Below are 16,856 nucleotides of genomic sequence, written 5' to 3'. Positions count from 1 at the left end.
GCAAGCGGTCGGGAAGCGGAGGGGAGCCGGGGCAGGGAGGCCGAGGCCCGGCGGGGTCGGGGCGCGGAGCGGGGGGCGGAAGCCGCGGCCGGACCCGCCCCGGCCCCGCTGACTCACGGCGGCCGCGCGGCCCGGCCCGGCCCGGCCGGGACATGAGCGGCCCTCGGGGGCTCCGCGGGGCTGGCCGGGGGCTCCTGCCGCTCCTGCCGCCGCTGCTGCCGCTGCTGCTGCTGCTGCCGCCGCCCCCGGCACAGGTACGGCCCCGCCGGGAGCGGGGCTGCGAGGGCGGGACCGGGAGGGGACAGCGGCGGGGAAGGCTCGGGGAACAGCTCGTGGTTCCCGGTGTGAGCCGGTGCTCGCCGTGCCCCGCGTGTCCTGCGGGAGAGCTCCGGCACACGACACCCGGTGCCCCGGCTGTGACAGCGCGGGTGGCACCGGGGAGCGGGGCTGGAGCCGCCCCTCGGGCCGGGGGAGTGCGGGACACACCGGGGGTACGGGGACACCCCCCGGGGGTACGGGACACACCGGGGGTACGGGGACACCCCCCGGGGGTACGGGACACAGCGGGGTACAGGGACACCCCGGGGTACGGGACACACCGGGGGTACGGGGACACACCGGGGGTACGGGACACCCCCCGGGGGTACGGGACACACACCGGGGGTACGGGACACACCGGGGGTACGGGACACAGCGGGGGTACGGGACACACCGGGGTACGGGACACACCGGGGGTACGGGACACAGCGGGGTACAGGGACACACCGGGGGTACGGGACACCCCCCGGGGGTACGGGACACACACCGGGGGTACGGGACACCCGGAGCCTGCCTGTGGCCGGCAGCCGAGTCCCCGGGCCGGGTTCCCCCCCGGGCCGGGTTCCCCCCCGGGCCGGGTTCCCCCCCGGGCCGGGTTCCCCCCCGGGCCGGGTTCCCCCCCGGGCCGGGTTCCCCCCCGGGCCGGGTTCCCCCCCGGGCCGGGTTCCCCCCCGGGCCGGGTTCCCCCCCGGGCCCGGGCCGCTCCTGCCCGGTTCTGCCCGCGGCGCTGCCCGGCAGGGAGGTGCCCTGGGAGCCGGATCCAGCTCCTGCCGGCGCTTCAGGTGGATGGGCAGCGTGCCAGGGCGGCTTTGGGTTACACGGATGGAGCTGCTCCTGTGAGGGAATCGGGGGATGCTGGCGCCGGGCTCCTGTCTGTGCCCGGCCGTCCCTCTGTCCGTCCGTGGGGTGCGCCCCGAGCCTGGGGCTGAGCCCGGCCCCAGCGGCATCACGGCGGAGTCCAGAGTGCTGGGAAGCCGGGGAAAGCTGGGCTCCTGGGAGCAGCCCTTGGCGACAGCCACACTGCCGGGCTGAGGCTGGCACCGGGGGAGGGTGGCAGCTCCCGGTGCTCCCAGTTCTGCCCGTGGTGCTTTATGAGGAGCAGCCCAGACAGCCTGGCCTTTGCCCGAGTGCCCTGGAATCAAAACAGTTGCAGAAGGGATGGAAAAAGCCCCAGAGTGCTGGGGAGGGAAGCGGTGACAGCTGGGGGGGCTCGGCAGTCTCGGTTTCCCCCAGGCAGGTGGCCACACTGCAAGAGTGTCTGCATGTCCCCAGCCGGCTCAGTCCCACCTGCATGGCCCTGGGGCTGGAGGAACCATGGTGGGGAGCAGCCCCTTCCCTGCCTGCCCCACCATGTCCTCTGGGCAAAGCCAGAGCAGGGAAACTCACTCTGACCTTGCTGGAAAATTAAGAAAAAGAAGTGCAAATAAAGGAGCTGGGCTGGAGGTTGGTGTGAGGGGCATTGTGAGGGAGGACATGTGTGCTCCTGTGCTGTGCTGCAGCTGAAGGAATCTCCTGGCCCCACCACGCCACAGCCAGTCTTGTACTGTCAGGTTCTGCTCTGCAAATGGTCTCAGACTCGTGTGTAGGCACTGGCTGGGCACAGGCTGCTGGCTGTCCCTGCTCCAGAGCCTGGACAGGCTCCCGGGACAGGCTTTGCCAGCCCAGGCTCCCAGAGCAGTGAGGGGGCTGAGGGGCTGGGCTGCAGGAGCGTGCTTGGGCCTCTCGTGCTGATCTGTGACCAGCCAGCGGCTCAGGAGCTGCTGCCAAATCCCTGGCACCAGGGACTGCCAGAGCCATGCGGGTCCCGTGCTGTTTGCCCATCCCTGTTTGCCAACAGGGTGAGGCTGGCACATGTGGCACTGGCTGAGCTGGCACTCGCTATGCGTGTGCCATACGTGGAAGCAGCAGCTCCTCCTCCCAGGTGAATTTGCATTTACTTCCTCAATGTCAGTAGCTGAAACCTGCAGCTCTGAAGGCCTGGGCAAGCAATCATCACTTCTCTGGCATGAAAAGTCACCAGGCTCGTTTGTTTCTGGAAGGAGCCGACAGTCAGGCTGCTCTTGTCACCTCTAGAAAGGCATCCAGGGTTGTGACTGGGAACAGCCACACTGCAGTTCATCCCACCTGTGGGAAAAATTCCTTCCAGGGAGAGGGGGAAGAAGGAAGGCTGCTGCAGCCCCAGGATGGCTGTGGTGGGATGTGAGCGGTGCTGCGGAGCCAGGGGCCGTAGGTGCAGGTGATGCTGGTCACCGAGGTGCAGCTGCCCCAGGAGCTGAGCTGTGCAGAGCACCTGGCTGGGGGTTGTTCCCAAGTCTGGCTGAGCTCTTGAGGATGGTGTGTCTGTCCTAGAGCCTCAAAGGCGGTGCCGTGACTGTCCCAGAAACGCTGCTCTTCATCTCCACACTGGATGGGAACCTCCATGCCGTCAGCAAGAGCACAGGGGAGATCAAGTGGACTCTGAAGGATGGTGAGTAGTGCCTGGGGGGCATTTGCAGCCTGGCTCCTGGAGCATGTTTGGGGTTTGGGAATGCTCCCCTGGCCTGGCTCTTGCTGGATGGGCTCTGGGCTGCCTCCAGCCCTGGTGTGCCAGCCCCAGCCTCAGGCTTGTCCCAGCCCCAGGCACAGCCGAGTGTGAATGAACATCTGCCACTGGTGTCTCTTTTGGCTCTGGAAGGCAAACAGGTTGCGTGGCTGTGGGGGTGACAGTGCCACACTGGGTAAACAGTGCCCACTCACAGCAGGTCCCACTCACAGGAGCGCTGCTGACGTGTCTTCTCTCTCTGTTTCAGATCCCATTCTGCAGGTGCCGGTGTATGTGGCAGAGTGAGTGTCATCCCCACAGGCAGCTGGGCAGTGCAGGAGGCTCCCTGAAAACTGATGGAGCAGCAGCAGGAAAGGGGAACCACAGAGAAATGAAATGCCCAGCCCGTGCCATGGCATCACCTTACCTTGGTGCTGGCACTTGGCACATGGTGATGAGGAGGAGCTGGCTCCTGCTGCGGAGCCGAGGCGCTCTCAGCTCGGCCACACACACCAGCATGGAGAGAAATAGAGGGAAATCCCCCTGAAAGCTCAGGGGCAGGCAGGACAGCAGGAGCTCCTTGAGACAGGCAGGCCATCCACCAGCCTGGTGGGTGGTCACTGGGTGGCTTGGGGAATGCCAGGACTGACCAGAGTGGGAATTATCTCCTGCCAAATCCAGTGCTGCAGGTGTCCAGAAAGGTCAAGTCCTGCAGTGACTCACCCTGGAGCAAACTGCTAAAGGGGATTCTGCTGTGGAGCCTCTGTGTCCCTGGAGGTGCCCAGGGCTGGGGGCAGCTCACATTTTATCCTTCTCTCCTCCTTCCCAGGCCAGCATTCCTTCCAGACCCCAATGATGGCAGCTTGTATATCCTGGGAGGAAAGAACAAAGAAGGCTTGATGGTCAGTAGGGCTGTGGGGCTGTGGCACCCTGTGACCCCTTGGGGTGCCCTGGGTGGGAGAGGTGCCCTGCACCTGCTCTGCTGCCTGTGTTGCAGAAGCTGCCGTTCACCATCCCAGAGCTGGTGCAGGCGTCGCCGTGCCGCAGCTCGGACGGGGTGCTCTACACCGGTACGGAGCTCTGGGGGGACCGCGCTGACCGGGGGCCCCGTGGGCCATGGAGGGTGACAGGCAGCTCAGAAGAGCTCCTGGGGACAGGTGGGGCTGCGGGGACTTACAAAGAAGGCATTTTCCTTCTTAGGGAAGAAACAGGACACGTGGTTCGTTGTGGACCCCAAGTCAGGGGAGAAGCAGACCACCCTCTCCACAGAGGCCTGGGATGGTCTGTGCCCATCCAGCCCCTTGCTGTACATCGGACGGACCCGTAAGCCAGTGCCAGGTCCCCATCAACCACCTGGTGCCAGGAATGGGTGCTGGAGGTGACCTCGTGCCCTGCTCCTGTCCCCAGAGTACATCATCACCATGTATGACACCAAGTCACGGGAACTGCGCTGGAATGCCACCTTCTCTGAGTACTCGGCCCCGCTCTGCGAGGAGTCCTACCACTACAGTGAGTGCAACTGCAGCAGCCATGGCACCCAGTTCCCCAGTGCCCTCTCACAGCAGGACTCTGGCTGTGCAGGGGTGACAGTGCCAGGGCCAGCAGGTCTCAGCTGTGCCCACTGCTGGGGAGAACAGGCAGCAGCCCATGGCCGGTGGCAGAACTGAGGGTGACCAGAGGAGACGCAGACCAGCTGCTGCATCCCTCATCCCCCTGGCTCTCTCCAGAAATGGCACACTTGGCCTCGAGTGGGGACGGGCTGGTGGTGACCCTGGACAAGGAGAGCGGGGAGGTCCTGTGGGCGCAGAACTACGGCTCACCTGTGGTCGGCATCTACCTGTGGCACCAGGACAGCCTGCGCCGCCTCCCCCACCTCAACCTGGCCATGGAGACCCTGCGCTATCTGACCTTCCAGTCACAGGACATCCACGTGCTCAAGTGGAGCTACCAGTCCGTCAAGGACTTCGCCGCCACCAAGACGCAGCTGCTGTAGGTGGTTGCTGAGCGGTGGCAGCCGGTGGCGTTCGTGTTCCCCGTGCTGGGCTGCCCGCTCCGTGAGGGACGGAAGGCGATGCCTGTCCTTGCCCCGCAGGCCAGCGCTCTACGTGGGAAAGCACGCGGCCGGTTTCTACGCCGTGACGTCCCTGGTGCACGGCAGCGTGGCGCTGGTGGTGAGTGTCTCGCTGCCCCCCGGGCTGAGCCGCCCTGGCCGCCTGGTGCCCCACGAGCTGCCACGTCCCCAGCCCCAGGGCATCACGCTGGCCAGGATCGACGGCCCCACCACGGACGACGTGACCATGAGGGAGTCCGGGGAGTGCGAGATCATGCCCAGCACCAACGTCAAGTACCCGCAGGGCAGCATCACCTCACTTCACAACCAGTGGCTCCTCATAGGTGCGGACCCGCGCTAGGCACAGGCTCACCCGTGTCCAGCTCCTGGGAGCCGGGCAGGGAGCAGCCCGAGCTGCTGCTGTGCTCCAGGGACAGCCCGAGCTGCTCTGCCCAGTGGATGAATGGCATTAACACTGAGTCACTCGGGCTGTGGTGACCCTGGCTTGGGACTCCTTCCAGCCCACCCTTGTCCCCTCCCCTGCAGTGAGTGCTGAGCACCCTGTGTGTGGGTGGGCAGGGACCCCTTGAAGCAGGGCTCACAGTTACCCATGCTGGGGGTCCCATGTGAAGCAGCCTGGGCTGCTGGCAAGGGATGGATGCTGAAACCAAGAGGTGACTGGAGGGTTGTCTGTGTTCCCCTCCTCCCCAGGGCACCATGAGCTGCCTCCCGTGGTTCACACCACGATGCTGCGAGCTTTCCCAGAGAACCTGAGGAAAACCACGGAATCCATCATCCCCAGGGCTCCTCCCGCCAGGACCGTGTTCGACGATGTGAGTGGTGAAGGGTGCTGGGTCACTGAAGGGTCTGTGCTGCTTGGGGTGGGCAGTGGATCCCCAGCATGGGATAGGACAGGAGGGAAGTCCCAAACCCAGTGCCCTGCTGTGTGTGCCTGTTGTGTCACCCTGCCCTGGGTGTGTGTTGCAGTTCCTGGCCCCGAGCAGCCCGGAGGAGCCAGCTGTGCGCAGCGAGGGGCAGCTCCAGCCGGACCCCACGCAGGGGGAGCAGCTGGAGGTGTACCCCGAGCCTGGCACCTGGGACCTGGCCATCGGCGTTGGCACAGCTCTGCTGGGCGGGGGAATCCTGGTCCTGCTGCTCACAGTGAGTGGTGGTGGAGGGAGAGGGACAGCAGAGCCGATGTCCCAGCGAGGCTCCAGGCGTGGGGCTGAGTGTTCCCATGGTTTGTGTTCCAGAAACTGCAGCGGCAGCATGTGGAGGAGCAGATACACCTCCTGCAGCAGCAGCAGGACATGCTGCACCCCAGCCAAGTCTCCAGGGAGGGCATCCCTGAGGAGCCCAGGGAGCTGGAGCTGAGCCAGGGAAGTGCAGCAGAGCTCTCACAGAGCTCCAGCCCCTCAGCCTGCCTGAAGGACCCGGCTAATGGGACAGTCAGCCCACAGCCAGCTGTCCCAGTGGCTGCTGAAGGTGGGTGCAGGGGGAATGGGCAGCCTGTGGAGACACTTCTGTCCAGAGATGTCAGCACCCAGAGCAGGCGCAGGGATGCCCGCAGATGAGAGGGCTGCAGCCCACCTGGGATGGGAGGTGCCAGATTTGCTGCTGGATAAGCAGGGGCTACGTAAGAGTAGGGCCCAAGAAATGGCCAGATGAATAGAGAAACAGGTGTCCTCCATACAGAACTGACACTCAGGCTGGAAGATGGCTGTCTTCTCTCCCTTGCAGATGCAGAACCAGATCTGGTTGTAGTTGGGAAAGTTTCTTTTAACCCCAAAAATGTGCTGGGCCATGGAGCTGGAGGAACCTTTGTCTTCAGGTGTGTGACACTGGGTGCCTGTCCCTGCTCTGCTCCCATTCTCCCTGGGAGCCACGGGGATCATGGCAAGGCAGCCCTCGCCCAGGGTGGTGGCCACTTTTCAGGGACTTTTGAGAACAGCTCAACACCTTCAACTTCTTCTGGTCCCCATCCCGCCCATCCTGGAGCTGGGCTCGTGGCCCTCATTAACCGGGCACTGGGTACACAGGGCAGTCCTCCTTGCACCTTCTCCCAGCCTGCCTGCAGCTGCTCTGGCCCCTCGCACGCTTCCTGGCTCAGCCCCTTTTCCAGCACTGAACACAGTATAAAAAGTGAGGGATGTCATTTTCCTACAAAATTGAGGCTGTCCAGTTTCCAGCTTACACTGGGGAAGATCTCTTCCTGTCGGTGACGTGACAAGGCTTGGGGGTCACAGCAGAGTGCTCGATGCTGAGGACGCTGTGGGTGAGCTCCAGCCTTGGCCGTGGCACACGGACACAGCGGGGACTCCCTGCGCAGGGGGCAGTTTGAGGGCCGGGACGTGGCCGTGAAGCGTCTCCTGCCCGAGTGTGTCCACCTGCTTGACCGTGAGGTCCGGCTGCTCCGGGAGTCGGACGAGCACCCCCACGTCGTCCGCTACTTCTGCACGGAGAGGGACCGGCAGTTCCACTACATTGCCATCGAGCTGTGCTCCGCCACGCTGCAGGAGGTGAGCCTGGCACGGGGCTCTGCCCGCTGGGAGCCCTGCAAGCGAGCCTGGGCACGGAGAGCCGCTGCAGGGGCTGTGCTCCATCACCTGCCGCCACGCTGGCTGGGGTGTCTCTCCAGCCAGCTTGCCTTTGCCCAGTAAATGGGGCTCAGCTCCTCTCCTTGCGTGTGGTTCCAGTACGTGGAGAGCCCCAGCTTTGAGCGCCGGGGGCTGGAGCCGGTGTCGGTGCTGCGTCAGACCATGTCCGGGCTGGCCCACCTGCACTCCCTCAGCATCGGTAAGGGCCAGCAGATCCCTTTCCAGCCTCTCCTCAGGGGATCCTGCGGGGTTTGGGCAGCGTGTCCCGGGGTCTGGGCAGTAGCCTGGGGTTGGGGGTCAGCAGCACGTGGGGCTGTGGCAGAGCCCTGTTTGCTGCAGTGCTGCCAGGTGACACCACACGCTCTCACTCGCAGTGCACCGGGACCTGAAGCCCTGTAACATCCTCATCTCTGTCCCCAATCGCCACGGGCACATCCGCGCCGTCATCTCCGACTTCGGCCTTTGCAAGAAGCTTCATGGGGGACGACAGAGCTTCAGCCTCCGCTCTGGGATCCCCGGCACTGAGGGCTGGATCGCGCCCGAGGTGCTGCAGGAGGCCCCGAAGGAGAACCCTGTCAGTGAGCCGTGGCCACCCCTGCTCCTTGGGCCCCATGCTCCAGTGTCCCCCATGCTGGCAGTGGCCTCAGGTCACAATAAAGATGAGAGCTTCGTGAGCGCAGGCACTGTGCTCCTTGCCAGGGCTGTCCCCGTGCCCCTGCCCTTGGGGGACAGTGCCCAGCTGTGCTCAGCACAGGTGTCACATTAGGCTCATCCTCAGAAATTCGGGTGGGGAGTTTGGAGAGGCTGTGGGTTGCTGCCAAGGTCACGCTTCTCCTCTCTTCAGAACTGGGAATCTCATTCCCACTGGAAGCAGCTGCTGATCCTGGGTGGGGCTCATGCTGGTGCCCGTGTGCCCCTGTGTGTCTGTTGGGCTGTGGAGCCCTGAATTCTGGCTGTGCTTCTGGAAACCTCTTCTGTGTTAGGGACCTGGTGTGATGGGGCTCCCTGGCTGCAGGTAGCAGAGCAGGAGCCCCAAGCGATGCATTTTAGGAAAGTGGGAGGTAAAGGTTTCCTCGCCCTTTGCCTGAGGGTCCCACGTGCCCCCGTGTTTTGCAGACCAGTGCTGTGGACATCTTCTCAGCTGGGTGCATCTTCTACTACGTGGTGTCGGGGGGACAGCATCCCTTTGGGGACAGCCTGCGGCGCCAGGCCAACATCCTGGCGGGCTCCTACCAGCTGAGCTGCCTGCAGGAGGAGGCTCACGGTGAGACAACACCACGGGGAGGCTCCGGGCTCGGGGGCGGCTCCCAGTCCTGGCACAGGGGCGACTTCTCCGCTGTTTTGTTTCACCCCCAGACAAACTCATTGCAAGGGAGCTGATTGTGGCAATGATCAACTCCGAGCCCCAGCGCCGGCCCTCGGCCCCTGTGGTCCTTGTGCATCCCTTTTTCTGGAGTCAGGAGAAGCAGCTGCAGTTCTTCCAGGTGAGCCTGTGCTGTCCCACCGGCAGTGAACGCAGGTGAGCTCTGGAAACTGCTGGAAACTTCTGGAAACTGCTGTGTTTAGGTCACCATGTTCATTGTGAGCTACTCTAAGCGGGGGTGAGGCATCCCTGGGTCTCTGTCCCACCTCCAGCAGAGCACAGGCAGTGCCATACCCCCCCTGTCCCTGCTCTTGGGCACACAGGACGTCAGTGACCGTGTGGAGAAGGAGCCAGCTGAGGGGCGAATCGTCTCAGCCCTGGAGTCAGGGGGACGGGCGGTGGTGAGGACCAACTGGAGGATGCACATCTCCCTCCCACTGCAGATGGGTGAGCATGGAGGGCCAGGCTCATTGCTGGCTCCAGTGAAGCAGGTGGGGACCGTGGCTCCAAGGGCTGGTGCTTTTACTGGCCAGCAGGCACCTGCTGGTGCCCAGGAGCCAGAAAGCAGGGCAGGTAAAGGTGGCAGCCTTTCCTTGGGACGCCACAGTGGAGCAGGGCTGGGGCTCGCACTACGGGGGCTGTGGCAGCCCCTCACCCTGGCTGTCCCACCTCACTCCGTGTCTCCTGCTGACCCCAGACCTGAGGAAGTTCCGCACCTACAAGGGAGGGTCAGTGCGTGACCTGCTGCGGGCCATGAGGAACAAGGTACGGCCACCCGGCTGCCCCGTGGCCCTGCCACCCCCGCTGTCCCCGTCCTCTCTCACCTCACCCTCTCTCCTGCAGAAGCACCACTACCACGAGCTGCCGCCCGACGTGCGGCTGGCGCTGGGCTCTGTCCCCGAGGGCTTCGTGCAGTACTTCACCTCCCGCTTCCCCCGGCTGCTGCTGCACACGCACAGGGCCATGCAGGTCTGTGCCCACGAGCGCATCTTCCATTGCTACTACAGCCAGGGCCCGAGGGGCGACAGCGCCTGAGCGGGCACAGCCACGGCCGGAGGGCAGCGCGGCCACCGCTCCCGCCCGGGCCCTGCTCCGTGTCCTCCTGCCAGGGCCGGGCAGGGCCCAGCAGGCCGGGCACCAGAGACGGGCACAGGGCACCAGAGATGGGCACAGGGCACCAGAGACGGGCACAGGGCACCAGAGATGGGCACAGGGCACCAGAGACGGGCACGGGGCAGCAGAGATGGGCACAGGGCAGCAGAGATGGGCACAGGGCACCAGAGAAGGGCACAGGGCACCAGAGACGCGCACAGGACAGCAGAGATGGGCACAGGGCTGCACTGTGCTCTCACCTGGGCTTTCCTGAGGGACCCTCTGGGCAATCACCTTTACAAACACAGTCAGACTGGAGTGTGAAGGCATTTGGGTCAGAAAACAAAGCCATCGCAGCTGGACACAGCGCTCGGAGAAATAAGAGGAAAACACAACGTGTTTTCTCAAGCTGGCATCTGTCCTGGGGAGACAGTCCCCAGGGACAGGGAGCTTTGTCCTATGTGTTCTCTCCTGTGCCAGGGGCTGCCACTCCTTGAGCTGTGCCCAGGCCCTGGTCACAGGGAGCTGTGCTCAGCCTGGCCAGGCTGAGCAGCCCCACAGTGGAGGTGCCAACCTCAGCTGGGCTCAGAACAAGGGGTTCTCCCTTCGGGTCCCCAGCAGCCTGTACCTCTGCCAGGCCTGAGCCCCCGAGCAGGTGTACAGCACTGCAGGAGCACTTGGCTCTGGGCTCAAAGAGGGAATTCCTTTCCCCTGGGATCCTTCCCTCAAAGACAGGCCCTATGCCTGCAGCTCCCCAGCCTCTCCTGCTGCCCAGGCTGGTGTCCCATGGGTGCTCTGGTTCATGGCATTCCCATGGCCACGGGTTCCTGTGAGCCAGCCAAGTTCCTCTGTGGAATAGCAATAATTTTGTACAGTCTGATTCCTGTATGTGCTGGGGTGTGGGATTTTGTTACACAGGTAACAGGGTTTGTACCAGGTTTCTTTTCAGAATATATTTATACAAAATGTTATAAAAATTAAAAAATAAAAACTGAAAAGCTTGTCCTGCTTAAAAACAACTGGCCTGAGAGCACCAGTAGCTGCTGCCCTGGAGCAGTGGTGGGAGAACAACAGAGGCAGGTCACTGGACTCCTGCAAGACTGCTGCCTGAGAGGACTTGTGCTGATTCTTTAGCTGTAATTAATCATGGAGCCAGGGAAGAGGCAAGCCCAGCCCAGGAGTGAGGGTAAGAGGATGCCTCATTCAGAGGGGAAGCCAGAGCAGTGGTGCCTGCTCTCTCAAGCAAGGCAAAGGAAACAGCGTGTATGCTGTGTCAAACAATCTTTATTCAAGTTATGCAATATACAAAAGTTGAGGTTTCATGGAGTTTCAGTATTAAAAGGCTGACTGCTCAATCCCCCCCTGGGTTTGTTCAATACCTTACCTGAGCTCCCACCAGAGGAAACGAAGCCCAGAGCACGGGCACAGCCGTGAACAGACACCTCTCGTGACAGTTCTGCTCTCTCAGGAGCAGCCCAGGCACCTCAAATGAGAGCGCTGGGTTGGAGCTGGGCTTTTGGCTTTGGGAAATTAGAAAAACAGACTAGGTAGGGAATTAAAAAATAGACTTTGTTAGGAGCGGGAAGCAAGAAACCTTTGGGCACCAGTCAGAGTGAACACCACCATTCAGCAGCAGGGGCTTCCTTGTGGCAATGAGCCCACACCCACGAGTGGGAACCCAGCTGGGCCCTGGGAGGGAAGCTCCCAGACCTCTCCCTCCATAGCTGGGCAGTTTGGCACGGATGTTGAGTCCAGCAAGAACAAGCTCTAAGTGGAAGATTTCATCCGGCCTGAGCCAGACTTGGAGCTGAGGAGCTTCTCCACCATGGTGCGCGCGTAGCGCAGGCGGCTGGCCAGCTCCCGGCAGCAGCCGTGCTCCTCGATCAGGCTCAGCTTGTACGTGCGGAAGTCCCGTTTCTCATCTATGTATGTGACAGCAGCCATAAGAGGGCACAGGATGACCTTGGTGTGGTCCTGGGGGGGAGAGAACACACGGTCACTGAGCTCCTTGGGGCAGCATTTCCTCTGGATGTGCCAATCTGGGCAGCACCCAGAGCGTGTGATGAGGTCCCTGCGTAGAATTCCTTCATCAAAGGGCTGCAGCAGCTCACCTGCTGCTCCAGAGCACAGCCCCTCACTGTGAGGGGAGTCTGGGGGCCACCGGCACAGACAGCTCCCAGTGCTGGGCAAAGCCTTGGCTCAGGTCATCCCCTCCTGCCACCATCCACACAGAGGCTCTGCCCTGCAAACAGCCTCACCTGGAAGAAGTTGATCTGCACAGTGCCGTTGCTGAGGTGCAGGATGATGGCGCTGCGGGTCCGGAACCAGGTGCACAGGTAGGGCAATCGGGCCAGCTCATCCCCTTCCCTTGGTGTGATGTTCGCCCCTGCCTTCAGCAAGTGCTCACTCATGTAATTGCGGAAGTACTTCAGTAGTGTTATCTGCAAAAGGGATGGGCTGTGAGGGGCTGAGGGTGACCCCAGGCATGGAGGGGAGCATAGGGACTGCCACCACAGTCCCAGACCCTCCTTGTGTCTTTCAGAGCTTGAGGTGTCACTGCAAAAACTTGTGGAAGTCCTCAAAGTTAACTGACACATCAGACTCACTGTGCAGAACACTTTGGTACGTGCAAGTCATGTGAGCACTTGCATTTCTGTGAAACTGCTCATAAATGAGCCTCTCAGATAGCAGCTAGAGCCGCTAGTGTCTGTCCTTGGGACCACGTGTCACCAGCTAGAGGAAGCCTGCAAAGTGCCAGTGACCTCCAATTATAAATGTTTCTCTCTGGAACCAACCCTGCCACCAAAGCCTAAGGCTAGCAGCAGTGTCACCACCCCCCAGCCAGGGCTCCTGTCCCCAGGACTGACCTTCTTATTGAGGGCAGAGGGGTAGGACCTCACAGTGAAGTAGGACTCAGTGTTGTTCTGCTCGATGTACTGCAGGTTGTCCCCGTCGTTGTACATGATGAGACGAGTGGAGTCATTGAAGAGGACCCCAACGCTGTTGTCACAGAGCTGGTAACCTGCCCAGAAGGGACCCCATGAGGCCTCCAATCTCAGGGGACCATCAGCAGTGGGAAGTACCAAGGTAGATGGTTTATCACCCAGGGACTCCCTAACAGCCTCCCCACCAAGTCTCTGCCAGGTCTCCTCTTTGGCGAGGTCTGAATGGCACTTTTCTACCTCTGCATTTGTCATCTCCCTTATTGCATCAGCTGCTGCAGAAACAGCCTCTGCTGCCACTGTGGGTCCCTGTGCAGGCTGGGGAGAGCTTGGCCACCTCATGCACAGGTACCACTGTCCACCTTAAAGTAGCCAGGCCTGATGGTCAGTGACCACTGCTCTAGATTCCCTGCAGTGGTCTTGGACACACACACTGGAATATGGTGATTAAAAACCCAGTCCTAGGAAATGCCCCAAATCCAGGCTTCTCCCAGCCCCCCCAGACACCAGCAAAGCCTGAAGCACTGCCACCTGTAGTATTTACCGAGTCCATATTTATCCGAGTAGTCCACCCATTTGCTAACCCAGAAGATGGGAATGCAAGCTGGGTCCTCAGCTTCCTCTGCAGGAAGAAAGCAGCTTGTTAGAGACATTTCCCACAGCCTGTGCCCCCCATGAGGCCCACGGGCTGCCCCAGGCTCACCTTGCCTCACTGCTACTCTCTCGGAGGGCTTGGCTGTGTTGACTGCAGTCAGCTGCTGCAACATGTCAGCCAAGTGGCAAGTGACAGCATCTCCCATCTCCCGCAGCCCCGCCGCTTCCTCCTTGTCTGGCAAGGGCTCCTGGGCAGGGCTGTCCAGTCCTGGGCCACAGAGAGAAGTGTGAGCTGTGACCAGGGAAGGCTTCCAAAGGCACCACTTACACCCTACCCCAGGTACAGAAAACACCTGACAGAGAATGGATCAGGCTGGAAGGGACCGTGGTGGGACATGTGGTCCCACTTCCCTGCTCCAGCAGGGTAATTCCAGAGAACAGGGCACAGGATGTGTCCAGAGGATTCTGGAATATCTCCAGTGAGGGAGCCTCCACATAGCCTCTCTAGGCAATCTGTTCAGTGCTCGGGCACTGCACAGTAAAGACCTTCCTCACATTCTGGTGGAAGCTCCCAGGCACCAGTTTGAGCCCATTACAGAGCTGAATGCAGGGCTTTGTCCTGGGCAGAGCAAGGGGAGCCACCTCACCCACAAAACGCTCTGAGTTTCCAGGACACGATGTGAGGGAGGCACACTGAAGGCTGTGGATGCTGCTGGAGGCCAGGCAGGCTCTGTCCAGCCCTGCAGCCCAGCCTCACCGGGCACTCACACCCACCTTTATTGAGCGCCGTCAGCGGCTTCCGCCCGCCGAGCTCCATGGCGCTGGGAGCCAGGGAGAAGCGGGGCGCGATGGTGAGGCAGCTGGTGGGCAGGCGGCTGGGGAGGTACCCCGAGGTGAAGAACTCGTCGTTCAGCAGCTCATCGATGGTCGGGCGCGTGGCAGGGTCGGACCTCAGCATCTTCTGGATGAGGTTTGCGGCCACAGGGTTGATGTGCTGAGGGACAGGTGGAGTTTAGAGACGGGACAGGGGACAGCGTGCACTAATGACAAACAAACAGGGTTTACAACCCAGGGAAGCTCCCTTGGAGCAGAGCTCCAGTGCTGCATCAGGCAAGCGGGACACAAGCCTGGGGAAGCAGAACTGGTAGCACAGAGAACTGGCTCCTAACAGCACCCACAGCCTGATGTCAAATGACTTGAGTGACACCAACTCATCAGCAGTGGGATGAGCTGGGGACCTGGCCCAGACCTCATGGACTTGTCCATGTCCGTTCACCCCTGCACACCAACAGCCCAGCTCAGGTTTTTGCAGGATTGGAGGGCAGGGAGCCGCTGGCTCTCCATGAGGTTCATGCCACCCCAGCCTGCACCAGTCCCTCCCAGCACCGACAGCCCCTGCTCTGCTACGTGAGAGCCCACAGAGTGCCAGACACAGCAGCTGCAGCAGGAGGCTGAACAAGCACCACTGTGAGCCAAGCAGATCCTCCACAGGAAGCAGCATACCTTGGGAATGGTGTACTCATTCTTCTTGATCCGGATGTATGTATCCTTTAGACAAGAAGTCTCAAAAGGTGGTTTCCCCACCAGCAGGGTGTACCTGGACATTCCCAGACAAAAGGGTGTCAGTTTTGCAAAAGAGACTCGGATTATGCATAGAAGTGACCATGTCCTGAGCACACCCAGGGGCTTTCCTGGCAGAGGGAACACACTTAGCGTTAGACACACTGACAGCTACGTGTACTGTGCCTGGATCCTGTCCCCTGGAAAGGGAAGCCGGGGTTTAGCAGCCTGTAGAGAAAAGTTGCAGCTAGGGAAGGTCAGGAACTGCCTGGCAGCAATACTCAGCACTGTGGGGACAGTGACCTGGAGCTTTGGGTCACATGGAAGCTCAAAGGAATCAAAGAGACCAGAACCACAGGGACTGCCTCTCCCCTTGGCCTCTGAAAGACAATTCGACTCACATGATGCAGCCAATGGACCAGACGTCCACCTCAAAGCTGTGCCCCTTCTTGCCCAGCACTTCTGGGGCGATGTAGTTGGGCGTCCCACACAGGGTCTTCTTGCGCTCCCCATCGTACTCCACCTTGGTGGCCAGCCCAAAGTCACCTGGAGGGACAGGGACACGGGATATAACCAAGATACCCCGGCTGGCAGGTCCCCGGGCTGGGGTCCCTCTGCCACTTACCGATCTTCACCTCCATGTCGTCGCTGAGGAAGAGGTTGCCCAGCTTGAGGTCGCGGTGGATGACGCGGTGGCTGTGCAGGTACTGGCAGCCCAGAATGGTCTGGCGGAGGTAATACCGCACTTCGGGCTCGCTCAGCGCCTTCCGCCGCTTGTGCAGCTCCAGCAGCGACTGTGGGGGGCGATCGGTCAGTACGGGGCGGGGGTTGTGCGGCAGGACGCGGGGACGGGGACGGGCAGCACCCGGGGGACACGGCCACCCGCCCCCGGCCCCTCACCCTGCGGCGGCACAGCTCCAGCACGACGTAGACAAAGTCATCGTCCTCGAAGAAGCCCTGGAAGCCGACGACGTGGCGGTGGGAGAGGCTGCGGTGGATGGCGATCTCCATGGACATCTTCTCCTTCTGGTGCGGCTTCACCAGCAGCGACTTGGGCACCACCTTCCCCGCGAACACGTCCCGGCTCTCGGCCTCGGCCAGCTCGTAGCACCGCGCGAAGCCGCCCTTGCCCAGGAACCGCCCGCGCACGAAGCTGCGCCGGGTGCGCGGGTCCACGAGCACCTTGGGCACCTCCTTCCCCGCCGCCGCCGCCGCCGCCGCCCGGGCCGGCTCCGCTCGGGCCGGCTCCGCCCGGGCCGGAGCCGCCGCCGGCCGCGCCGCCTTCCCGGCCGCTGCGCTCATGCTGTGCCCGCGCGGGGCTGCGCCGGGGAAGCGCCGCCGGCCGCTCCCTGCACCGAAGCAGCGGCGGGTCCCGGTGCCGGGACAGCGAAGGGTGCCCGGTCCCTGTACCGAAGCAGCAGCGGGTCCCGGTGCCGGGACAGCGAAGGGTGCCCGGTCCCTGTACCGCAGCAGCGGCGGTGCCGGTCCCTGTGCCGAAGCAGCGGCGGGTGCCGGTCCCTGTGCCGAAGCAGCAGCAGCAGCAGCAGCAGCGGTGCGGTGCCGTGCCGGGCGGTGCCGTGCAGGGCTGGGCCGGGCTCGGTCGCTCGCTCCGGCCGCGATTCAAAGGCGGCGCCGGGGCCGTTACCGCGCGCGGCCGCTCCCCATTGGCCGCACGATTTAAAATCCACGCGGCGCGCGGGGCACCATGGGAGCTGAGGGGGCCACGCGCCGCGGGGGCGGGGCCAGGCGCGCTCGGACACGCCCCCCACAGCGCGCGCCTCTCGGCGCCTGCGGCCGTTGGCTGCGGCCGCGCGCGCTC

General features: G+C 62.5%; 2 protein-coding genes across 4 annotated transcripts; one reads left to right on the top strand and one right to left on the bottom strand.

Moving 5' to 3' along the window:
- Positions 1–96: 96 nt before the first annotated feature.
- Positions 97–10,957, top strand: ERN2 (endoplasmic reticulum to nucleus signaling 2). Of its 3 annotated transcripts, none has more exons than XM_086854834.1 (22): positions 97–254; positions 2,668–2,785; positions 3,108–3,428; positions 3,669–3,741; positions 3,837–3,909; positions 4,040–4,162; positions 4,247–4,348; positions 4,567–4,828; positions 4,932–5,010; positions 5,083–5,233; positions 5,601–5,722; positions 5,877–6,050; positions 6,143–6,374; positions 6,630–6,720; positions 7,219–7,408; positions 7,586–7,685; positions 7,861–8,060; positions 8,603–8,750; positions 8,843–8,970; positions 9,173–9,296; positions 9,547–9,614; positions 9,693–10,957. In XM_086854834.1, exons 4-22 carry the CDS (start codon positions 3,739–3,741, stop codon positions 9,882–9,884), a joined length of 2,562 nt encoding a protein of 853 aa, XP_086710960.1. In that variant the 5' UTR covers positions 97–254; positions 2,668–2,785; positions 3,108–3,428; positions 3,669–3,738; the 3' UTR covers positions 9,885–10,957. The 3 variants fall into 3 exon arrangements, with proteins under 3 accessions (XP_086710960.1, XP_086710962.1, XP_086710961.1); XM_086854836.1 differs by having other exon boundaries at positions 102–254; positions 3,108–3,141; XM_086854835.1 differs by lacking the exon at positions 97–254 and adding an exon at positions 941–1,100.
- Positions 10,958–11,207: 250 nt separating this feature from the next.
- Positions 11,208–16,408, bottom strand: PLK1 (polo like kinase 1). The gene is made up of 10 exons (XM_023937040.2): positions 15,938–16,408; positions 15,663–15,831; positions 15,439–15,583; positions 14,981–15,074; positions 14,252–14,471; positions 13,587–13,745; positions 13,428–13,505; positions 12,809–12,963; positions 12,200–12,382; positions 11,208–11,915 (listed from the first exon to the last, which is right to left on the bottom strand). The coding sequence occupies exons 1-10, from the start codon at positions 16,337–16,339 to the stop codon at positions 11,709–11,711; spliced, it is 1,812 nt and encodes a 603-aa protein (XP_023792808.2). The 5' UTR covers positions 16,340–16,408; the 3' UTR covers positions 11,208–11,708.
- Positions 16,409–16,856: the final 448 nt, after the last annotated feature.

This window comes from Cyanistes caeruleus, chromosome 17 (assembly GCF_971803275.1).
Source record: "Cyanistes caeruleus chromosome 17, bCyaCae1.hap1.1, whole genome shotgun sequence".
Classification (NCBI taxonomy): Eukaryota; Metazoa; Chordata; class Aves; order Passeriformes; family Paridae; genus Cyanistes; species Cyanistes caeruleus.
The sequence above is the reverse complement of the archived record's forward strand: the minus strand, read 5'-3'. Positions and strand labels throughout refer to the sequence as shown.